Source organism: Zingiber officinale, chromosome 8A, assembly GCF_018446385.1.
Source record: "Zingiber officinale cultivar Zhangliang chromosome 8A, Zo_v1.1, whole genome shotgun sequence".
NCBI classification, from domain to species: Eukaryota; Viridiplantae; Streptophyta; class Magnoliopsida; order Zingiberales; family Zingiberaceae; genus Zingiber; species Zingiber officinale.
In genome coordinates this window covers 105346109-105357425 of record NC_056000.1, presented here as the reverse complement: position 1 = coordinate 105357425, position 11317 = coordinate 105346109, and the positions used below count along the sequence as shown (strand labels likewise).

Sequence of the window (11317 nt, the reverse complement as noted above, 5' to 3'; positions counted from 1 at the left end):
TTTAGTATGTTCATAGACTCCTTATGATATGTTATAAGATTTGCTAAGTATTCATGTTGTATGTGGCTTTGGAGTATTCTTTTGTTATGAACTTTCGGCCATGACTATAACTTAGAATTCAAGAAAGTTTTTAACTTAAACTTAGCAAGCCATGAATTTGTTTATGATATGTTTTATGTTAAGTGTGCATGCTTTATGATAAGATCAGTAACATGTTGATTATGTATGTTATGAATTATGCATGATATGATCCTTATGATGATTATGTACTCAAGCATGTATGATTTCAACATGTTGCATGCTCATATATGTAAGCTTATGAACCAAGCATGATAAGGGTTTTATATGATGGCCATGTGCCAAGAATGCATACCTTATGATATGATAAGAAAATGACAAAGAGTTGCTTCCCTTAAGTTGGGATTAAGAGCACTCTTCATGTTAAGACAAGAGCATGACCTTATGATGATATGATATGGCAATTATGATGATATGATATGCATGACATGTACTTTACTTTGTATGGCTTATACCAACGGTGGGCTCCATAAGCGCCCCTAGACCGACGGACTATGAACGGGTCTAGTAAAAAGGGATGGGCTCCTTAGTACGCCCCTAGACCAACGGACTATGAACGGGTCTAGATCCCTAGTAGGTTCGGGGCTAGCTACCCTGTCCTAGGGATTGCGCGCATTTATGTATGTATGTGGTACAAGCCGGGCCCTCATGATGATGATATTATGTTCAAGTATTAAAAGATATGTATAAAGACATTTTGCACTCAACATGGCATATGTTTTAAAAAGGCATTTTGCATAATGCATCCCTCCTTATATGATATGTTTCTTTCCATGTTCATGATATGTTATGCTTCTCATGGTTTACCTCATATGATTACTTTGTTTATGATATGTTAGAAACATGATTCATAATAATATGTTATGATAAGAAACCATGCTCACATAGTGATGATTATGTTATTTGTTCATTGATGATATGCTTGTATGATTATGCTTGAGATACGGATTTTTGTGAGTAGGAAAGAATCTTATTGAGCCCGTGTGCTCATAGCTTACTTCCTTGTACCACAGATAAAGGCAAGGGATGGATGACCTAGGGGAGCTGCAGGAGAGGCAAGGAGGTGTGTGTGGCAGTGGCTCGGCTGGGACGAATAAGACCTGCTATAATGCTTTGTTATGTTTGACATGAACCATTGTATTTATGTTACATTCCAGTATAACTCTATGACATTTCCGCTGCTTTAAGTTATAAGAAAGAATTTTTGAATATGTATGTATCCTGGAACGGTTAAGTAAGTAAGTAGCCCCGTCCCTTTGAGTAGCAGGGAGGGCGGGCGTTACAAAAGCAAGGTCAATACTTAAACTCTTATAGTAAAAACATTGCTCACTTCATGCTATCATAGATAGAAAAAGATAAATCACTAAACATACTAGCACCATAAGTAACACATAAACCACATAAAATCTAGAATAAACATGTTAGTATTTTGCAATAAGGAACAAACAATCATGATGTGATGAATGATGCAACTAGTAAAAAAAAATTTATTATGCAAAAAAGAAATAAGCAAAAACTAAACTAAACTAAATGCATATAATGCACCCCCTCAAACTTAAACTTTTCATTGTCCTAATGAAAACTAAAAATAATGTGAAGGAGATTTAAAGTAAGAGAAGTTACCAAATGATGCGTGCCAAATGCCCATGTCATTAACTTCTCCATCATGTAGTTGCACTCCTCCTAATCTTTAAGTCCTATAAAAGAACATTGACAACAAAAATTAAGTAGCGCTTGTTTAAGGTCATTAGCTCGACCACCTCATTAGATTCATTTAAATCTCGCTCTTGGAGGGGTAAGATATTTTATAACCCTCTTACCAAGGGCTCTCAGTTTTTCAACAAATATGCTCTCCTTAAAAGGTTCAACCATATCATGTCCTTGTGACTCTTATGCAACGTATGTCCTGCCACCACCATTCTAAAAAAAAAAATATTGATTAGTAACAATAGATAAATCAATTGAAATTTAACTCTTACCAATCACTAATGTAATTAAATCATCGAACCTGGTTTGGAATTTAGATAAGGAAGGTTGTGGCTCAAGTGGTGGTCTTTCTAAAAGAGGTGATTCTTGAGACTTAGCTTCTATTGCACAAGTCCCTACACTCTCAACATCAACTAATTCATGTCCTACATCATCCAAAGTGACTAATGGTTGTGTGACTAAGGGGAGTGATTCTTGGGTCATCCCTCACAACATGACTATAAATTGGTTCAAATGTAGGAAGGAAAGACTCTTCTAGATCTTTGATATTAGGAGGTAATGGAATTAAAGTGGTGCACTCCTTTATCAAAGTCTTAGATTCATGATCCTCAAGCTCATCACAATGTTTTCTTATTATAGACTCGAGATTAGCTGAAATTTTATTATTTGTTGAGTCTATACTATCAAGTATATCATGCATTTTCTTGATGTCCTTAAGTGATTCAGCTTGAATAGCTAGAAGCTCTTATAAATGTTTTAGCATTCTATCATCAAATAATTGAGCTTCTATAGCATCTACATAGTTGCCTTGTCCCTTATCAAAGCTAAAAGAAAATTGGGGGTCATTCGAGTCAGAGTCATATGTATGTGAATTTGATGAGGTCATTTCATCTATATTTCTATCAAGTTCATCTATTGATGTTCCCAAATTATATAGCTTGTAGTAACTCTCAATTGAATGGTCTATCTCATTGCAAGCTTTACAAAATTTTACTCTAACCTATGATTAAAGTTAGAGAAAGCACCCCTTCTTTCAACATGCATTCTATATGGGCAGTCAAACAATGTTGGACAATTATCATATAAATGACCAGTTACACAACAAAATTCACAAAAAAGAGTATTAGAGTTCACAACAGACATTTGGTCAAACTTTTGAAATAGAGCTTTCAATCTAGTGTTCAGTTTAAACATGCCCATCTAAATGATTATAGTCAGACCAGGATAGACATGTAGAAAAAAATGCTGAATTAAAAATAAAGTAAAGAAAAATGCATAATAAAAATAAGAAAGAAAAGACAAAAGGAAAAAGAAAAATGTCTAGAATAACTCATATGCTAATCAACTAATGTTAATCGAAAACAGTCCCAAGTAATGGCGCCAAAAACTTGTTACGTCATCGCAAGTGTACGGTTACGTTGTCAGTATATAAAAAATTATCGTATCCACAGGGACTGTTGATTAAGCACTAGTTAACTTCGCACGACGAATTATCTAGACAAACGTGGAAAAATAGAGTAAGAGAAAGAGAAGAGGGAAGAGAGAGAATGGATCTCGAGAGGGGTTGAACTAATAGGATGGAGGATGATAGATTCTAGGATTTCGGTTTCCTTATAATGCTAGGCGATGTTACATAGATTGTTTAGTTCTTATCCTCTATGTTCATGCTCTTGTAGGAAGTTATATTCATTACAGACTCTCCCCTGTAGTAGATAAGCTAGCATGATCTCATACTCCATGTCCTATGCTATTAAATGGAAGTGATTCCTATGAAGTTCGTTTAATAGGGCAGCCCTGTCACGACGCTCTGCGGTCATACAACACAGAAATACACTGACATACAATAACATAGAAATAGAAATAGAGATTACGCCCAATCCCCTACTTCCTTGTGGATATTTGCTTCTCCTTTCAAGGTGATACCCTAGACGCCCGTTTAATGGAGCAACCCTATCACGACGCCCCGCGGTCATACGATCTAGGGTATCTCCCCTACGGGATCAACAATTCTACACAACCATTTGATAAAATATGTAAAAGATATATATAAGCATTCACACACACACATCATCAAACATGAACAAAGCAATAATAAGTCATTGAATAGAAACATAGCAAATCTATATAGTTTTACATCTCCATTACATCACAAATACTTCCTATATCCCAGATCTGGAGATCTACTCTATTGCTAAGGAAGAACAAATCCAAAACATAAAATAAAGCATACTTACAATCCTAGATTCAAGAAGAAGGGGAAGAAGAGATGCTTGTCGATGATTCTGATGTCTTGGGGATGCCTCCTTACTTCGGAGATGGATGGATTGTGAAGGAATGGAGGAGAATGAAGCTCTAGGGATTCCCCTTAAGGGGAGAACCCTTCCCCAAGGAGAGGGACGAATTCCCAAACCCAAGATGAGTCTAAGAATGGGGATCTTGACCCTTTTATACCTCCTCCAAGCTGCCCAGGAAAACCAGGATTACAGGGGTCCGATAAACCGGGGGTTTCACCCATTAAACAAGATTTTCTTGTTATTCACCCTGAACCAAAGTTGTATCTCTTGAAATTATCTTTAATCTGATACTTAGATCGAGCCCTGGATCCAATCGAACCGAAAGTTATGGCGGTTCAAAATTTGGTTTGTAGTCTGGGCGGAGGTCCAGTTGAACCCGCGGTTAGGAGGCATGATCGTGCCATTTAGCATGGGCAGACAATGATTTCTCTCTATTGGATCTGAAGCAAAGTTGTATATCTTGAAGTCAGCTATGTTTCAGTATAAATAACATCTCGAAACTCCAACAGAGCGTAAAGTTATGGTCGAATTACGATCGGTCTGCAATCTACCCAGAATTTAGCACAGCTCTATTTTGGCATGGCACGACCAGTGTTCTTCGTCACACAGCCGTGTGGAATCCACACGGCCTTACACGGCTTCCTCTCGAGTCACAAGGCCGTGTGGCTCACACGGTCGTGGTTATCTTCTTCTCTGCCAAAGTAATACGGCCGTGTGGATTCACACGGCCGTGGCCTTCCTCACCACTGGAAACTTAGCACGACCGTGCCATTTGGCACGACCATGTGTTGCTTGGACACAGGGGCTGACACGACCTCTGGTGAAATGCCACGATCTTGCCTTGCTCTGCCCCTGGATTGTTGACACGACCATGTTGGTCACATGGTCGTGATCCTCCTTGCTTCTGAAACATTGGCACGACCAAAGCAAGATAATGGCCACACGGTCGTGTGGCCTACACAGCTCAAGCTCCTGTGTGCGTTTTTGCTCCATTTTCGCTCCAAATAGCATCCTATCAATAAAAACAAGCAAAGAGCAGATCTCCGAACAGAATATAATAGAAGTATGACATTATAATGAAATAGGGTACAATAAACATAGATTATGCTCATGAAATATAAGTAGATGTGCATCAAAGTATGCATAAAAGTGTATATAATCTATGTACATCATGTAGCTTAAAGGCCCATATGTAATTAAGAGGGGGAGGAGGGAATTTTTATCTTTTCATTGTTTAGGGCTTTAAAGATGGAAGGGAGCAGCTGGTTTAGGGGGCTTCTTCTCTTCGTCTGGGAGGTCAGTCACCGCCACGAGGAGACAAATTCGGCGCTGCCACTGCCGCCTTCTCCTTCGTCACTGGCAAACCACTGCTCCCTCTCTCTCTCTCTCTCCCTCACACCATGCTCTTCTATATTTTTCCGCCGCCGTCACCAAGAGGATGCACGCTTGGGCCGCCTCACTACCTCTTCTCTTGCCGACAGCCCCCTCTGGCGTTGGTTTCTTCACGCCTGACCACCATCCTCTCACGGATGGCTATACCATCTCCCTCACCAGTAGCCGCCTCACGCCGTCAGCACCACTTCTCCTTCTTAATGTCGCACTACGTTTCCAGTGCTAACTCCCCTCTCATGCCTAGCGCCAGCGCTGCCTCATCTCCATGTCGACTGCCGATGCTGATGTTTCCGCCCTTGCTCGCCCCCGTTCCTCGCTATGCACCATAGCCACCTTCTGTGGCTTCGGTAGCAATTGCCAGGACTGCTTTACGGCCAATGGTGGGAATACCCTAGTCACCAGCGTGGTTGCCAGCACTACCAGCGCAAACCCAGCACAACCTCTACTACCAGAGCACTCCCCTCTCACCTCCTTCGCCATTTATCCGACTACACATCCTCCCTCTACATGTTGGTAGTCCGAGTGATGCCTCCGGTTCTACCTACTTCTCTCTCGGTCCGCTAGTGGCCAAGTGCCACCTCCCCTTTCCCCTCATAGCCATTACAGCTATGCCCGGTAGGGATTTGGTGTCTGTTGTCCCCTAGCACGGATCCTATACTATTATAGCTGTTGTTGCTGATCTAACTGTATTCCACCTCCGCTATGTTCCGACCTTCGAGCTGAGACTATATACCGATCTTCACGCCATTGTCTTATTCGAGCTTGTCTGTTGTATCCCGGCTTGCATGCCAATGTCATATCTTGGCCTGTGTGTCAACGTCATATATCGGCCTGCGTGTCGCTGTTAGGTCCTTGGCCTGTTGCCATCTTCCGGGTCCAGGTCGTGTTTGGCTCCACGCCACCAGACCTAGATCCACATCCGGCTCGCGTTCATCTATTATTCCGGGTCACAACAACTCGAGGAGCGTCTCGACCAGCTTACCAATCCACCAGAGGGCGCCCCCAGGCCAGGGTACATTTTCTATTTTTATTCTATACGCATTTCATTATTATACGTCTTAGCCTGTTTCTTATATATTCGTTCGATCTACCTCGAGTATCGGGGTACCAGAGATCGGGGTGACCCAGTCGTTGGCTGAAGGTATAGCGTTGACCAGAGGAGTTCTGACGACTTGGTCAACATAGAAGCAATCATAGCATACTCCCCTTCGAGTCATAACAACTCAGTCAACATTTCATCCACCTCACCCCGGCGATCCTTCTGGCTCAGACTCTGAACAGGATTAGATAACAATACTAAAATATTTTTTATACGGTATTATACCGTACTTAAATTTTTGTTATATCAAAAATTTTAATATGAAAGATATATATTGGTATGATATATATATGGTATATTAAAATTTTTGATATTTTTCTCACCTCTAACTATAAGAGAACTTGAACCTTTCAATTACGAAACTAAAAATATTGGATCATCTTGGACTTATGTGTACGATCTCACCATATTCTTTATTTGTGCTCTTGGGAGATCCATCTAATGGTAAAAGTGTCTCTCCGATGCTAGAGTTGCCACTTAGTAAAAGGCTAAGCCCAAAGACTAGTATTACCAACAAATTCAAATTTTACCTTAATCTTTTTCCTCTGTCATTATGAAGTGATGACAAATGTGATGTAAGCATCTTCAAATAATCTACAAGAAGACAATTACAACACAACTGGAGTGCACTGGGCCATTATCATCATTTTAGAGATTGCAAAAACAAGAGAATTATTATTTGCAAATTTTCCATTGAAATTGACCGTATAATAGTAGATAGTGATTCCTCAAGCATTGTTATCCGTTATTGGTGTCTGACTTCAATTTTATTTTATTTTATTTTTTTCATACGATAAAGTGAAAAATGTATCACACATTAGAAACACAACCTAATTTCGCTAGAAGGGTGTACTGCCGCATTCAAATTTGGGCCTCCGGCCCAGCGCACTGATTTCCTGGTTAATTCGGCCTTCCGGTCGAGGAAAAGCAGGTGGGAATTCCGAACCCTCTCATGCTCTGCCGCGCCGCAGCTGAGAGCCAAAGGAGCATCTTCCCCATCGTATACCGCCGCCTGCTCTCCGGCCGACGTCACTCCCGACCCATAGATTCCCTCACCACTTCCATCCGCCCATTTCCAGAATACTCCCCCAAGAAGCCTTCCATCCACGACGCTGACCTCGTACGCAGCGTCGTCACCGCCCTCAAGCAGCGCCGGTTGGAGCCTGCAAGCGAAGTCCTAGGTCATTTCGCCACCGGTTTTCGCCCCGACCACCTCATCTGGTCCCTCCCGAACCTCCGCTCCGACCCCGACCTCGCCCTCGCGCTCCTCGACTGGTTCCGCTCCTGCAGGGGCCCCGTCCCAGCCGAGGCCCTTGCCATCGGTGCCCACCTCTCCGTTGTCTCAGCTGACCTCTCTGGCGCACGCCGTTTGCTCCGCGACGGCCTACTCTCCTATCGTAATTTTGTTGGTCGGGTGATCTACACCTACAAGTACTGGTCCTCCACCCCTGCCGTCTATGATTTGCTCTTCCGTGCCATCGTTGATATCAATAGGCTCGACGAGGCACGCGCCTTGTTCCGCCACTTGGTCACTTACGGAATCATCGTGTCCTCTGATTCTTGTAATGCGTTGCTTGCTCGTCTGACGCTTGACCATTTGCAGAGTACATTTGCCGAGTTTCAGGAACTTGGTCTTCGATGGGACAGTAAGTCTCATAACATCCTAATTCACAGTCTCTGCTGCGCTGGAAAGACTCAAGAAGCTCATGAAGTCCTCCTTGGGATGAAAGGCAATGCGGATGCTTCACCTGACGTCATAACCTTTAGCACCCTCATTCAAGGATATTGTAACGAAGGGGAGCTTCCTAGGGCCATGGAGTTGTTCGAAGAAATGAGCAACAAGGGCTTAGCTGCCAATGCCTTTACATATAACAGTATAATCACTCTCTTATGCAAGGATGGTAAGTTAGTAGATGCAGATAGGATGTTTGTGGAAATGTTGCACCGTGGCGTAGCTCCAGATCGTGCTATATATACTACTCTGATTAATGGCTACTCCAAAATCGGTAATCTGAATGCAGTGTATCGGCTTGTTGAAGAAATGAAGAAAAGCCAACTGGTTCCTGATGCAATGACTTATACTTCAGTGATATATGGACTCGCTAGGAGTGGAAAGATGGCAGAAGCAAATAAAATGTTGCAAGAGATGATTAACAGAGGGTGGAATCCTGATGAAGTTACTTACACTGCATTGATTGATGGCTACGGCAAGGAAGGAAAGATCAAAGATGCCTTTTATCTCCACAATGAGATGCTTCGGGCAGGTTATGTTCCAAATGTAGTCACATACACTGCATTGGCAGATGGCCTTTGTAAACACGGGGAGGTAGAGGCCGCCAATGAACTCTTGCATGAGGTGTCTGGAAAAGGACTAGAGCTCAATGAATTCACCTACAATTCATTGATATATGGCCTTTGTAAAGTTGGTAATATAGAACAGGCAGTGCAGATCATGGTGGACATGGAAGCGGCAGGACTTCGGCCAGATGCTTACCCTTATACCACTCTCATGGACGCTTATTGCAAATCAGGCAACATGGATCAGGCCCACAACCTTCTTAGAGAGATGCTGGACAGAGGTATTCAACCTACTATTGTTACTTTTAATGTTTTGATGAATGGCTTTTGTACTGCTGGGTTGTTGGAGGACGGGAGGAGACTTTTGGAATGGATGGTCAAAAAAAGTATAATGCCAAACACGACAACCTACAACTCTCTTATGAAGCAATATTCCATGGAGAAAAATATGAAGACTGTGACAGAAATCTACAAAGAAATGTGTTCTGGTGGAATAATGCCTGATGAGAACACGTACAATATTTTGATCACTGGACATTCGAAAGCTCGAAACATGAAGGAAGCTTGTTATTTCCATTGCGAAATGGTTAGCAAGGGATTCAGTCTCAGAGCTACTTCTTATAATGCATATATCAAAGGGCTTGTTAGGAAGAAAAAGTTCACGGAAGCTAGGGGATTATTCAAAGAGATGAGATCAAGAGGTTTTGTTTCTGACAGAGATATCTACAATATTTTCATTGATATTAATTACAATGAACAAAATGTGGAGATGACACTTGAACTTTGTGATGAGGCAATGCAAAAATGCTTTCAGGAATCTGAGCTTTGAGAACATGCATTTGGTTTCAAACTGAAAAATATAAACTTCACATGGAGTGAGCTTCTATGACATGCAACTGTTATGTTGTAAGGAGAAGAATTCATGACATCAATGACAGCGATTGATGATGGAAGATCATCTCATCAACTTACGTGATCAATTGTCTCGTTCACAGTACGTACAATATCACACATGCTTTCTTGCTTCATATCAACTATTCCTGCCATTCCTAAGATTACGTTGATTACCATCAGTAGCATTGAGTCTCACTTTTATTGCAGAGATGTAGAGACTGCCCTGACATCTTGTCAGAGTTGATTAACAGGACGATCGTGGACATTGCCTCAGGTTACCTTTACTTCTACTCAGCCATTCTTCATAACCAAATGACTTCAATAATCTGAAAATTCAATTGTTCGGTAGGGCATTTTTCATTTACAAAATATTGGTTCTAGTTCAGTTTTGACTACTGATGAACATTCTTCTCTATCAGTTAACCAATGAACTGATATCTGAAACTTTCAAAGAAATCCATAAAAGCCATGGAGAACATTTCAAAAGATATCAACCTCTGGGTAGAGCTGACGCCACAAACCGTTTATGCCCCTTTATTTGATGAAAGATAAAGAGACGTTTCCAACAAAGATAAAATGTCCAAAAACATTTTACACATTTGCTTCCGAGAGGTGAAATTCCAATAATGATCATCATGTTTATCACATGCGTTCCTTTCTAATGGTGCGAAATTAATTCTGATTTCAAGATGATTAAGAACATGTCATTTTTTTTTCAATGTAGATTATGCTACATTGCATATTGGATGTTGCTCGACTTTTGGATACATTTGTAATGTTATAGTTTCAAGAGGTGTAATAGTAATTTTATATCAATAAACTTTATAAAATAGTGGAGGGCTACTTAGGATTTCATAAGTAGGAAATTTTAATTCACCCCTCAATGTGATACAAAAGTTGTTCGTTCTCACCCCCATGGGCTAGCTGAGATGGTAAGTGGCAGAATTGATATCCCATAAGATCTAGGGGTCGATTCTTCAAAGGCAAAAAAAATTCTCCTTACATCATTATTATTCGTTGAGTAATTTTTTTAACAATAATATATAACTTGCTTAACCTAATCTCTTAACATGGGGAAGAAAGATCACTTGAATTAGTTTATCTCTAGTAAATGATAATCCTAGTATAAGTACAATCAAGTTTACATAGTATGCAGGTTTGTACACCCTTATAGTATTGTCTTTGGTTATGATGCAAGTATGGATATTGTCTTTGGTTATAACTTTGTGTTTATGTTTATTATAACTTTGTGCCATCAATTACTAAGTATTTATGTTTATTATAACTTTGTGCACTTTAATAGTATTGTCTTTGGTTATGATGCAAGTATGGATATTGTTAAGGGGTCTGTGAAGTAATTTTCATCCATTTAAAATGATTTTGATGAATTTTAAATAATTTTAATTAAATTAGTAAAAAATATTTTGATATAATAATATTCAGAATTTATGATTTAATATTTAAAATTTTAAGATTTAAGATTAAGTTATAATTATAATAGCAAATATCGAGTAGTTTGGTAGTTGTTAGAATATGAAAAATTGATTATTTATTT

At 40.3% G+C, this 11317-nt stretch overlaps 1 protein-coding gene across 2 annotated transcripts; it reads left to right on the top strand.

Annotated features, from left to right (window-relative positions):
- The first annotated feature begins 7500 nt into the window (after positions 1-7500).
- On the top strand, positions 7501-10597 carry LOC122009903 (pentatricopeptide repeat-containing protein At1g05670, mitochondrial-like). 2 transcript variants are annotated; one of them, XM_042566218.1, is made up of 3 exons: positions 7501-9862; positions 9970-10036; positions 10182-10597. In XM_042566218.1, exon 1 carries the CDS (start codon positions 7523-7525, stop codon positions 9695-9697), a length of 2175 nt encoding a protein of 724 aa, XP_042422152.1. In that variant the 5' UTR covers positions 7501-7522; the 3' UTR covers positions 9698-9862; positions 9970-10036; positions 10182-10597. The 2 variants fall into 2 exon arrangements, with proteins under 2 accessions (XP_042422152.1, XP_042422151.1); XM_042566217.1 differs by having other exon boundaries at positions 9970-10107.
- The last annotated feature ends 720 nt before the right edge of the window (positions 10598-11317 follow it).

Excerpts from the sequence above, each read along its gene's own strand:
- LOC122009903 (XM_042566218.1), top strand. The coding sequence starts at position 7,523 with ATGCTCTGCCGCGCCGCAGCTGAGAGCCAAAGGAGCATCTTCCCCATC.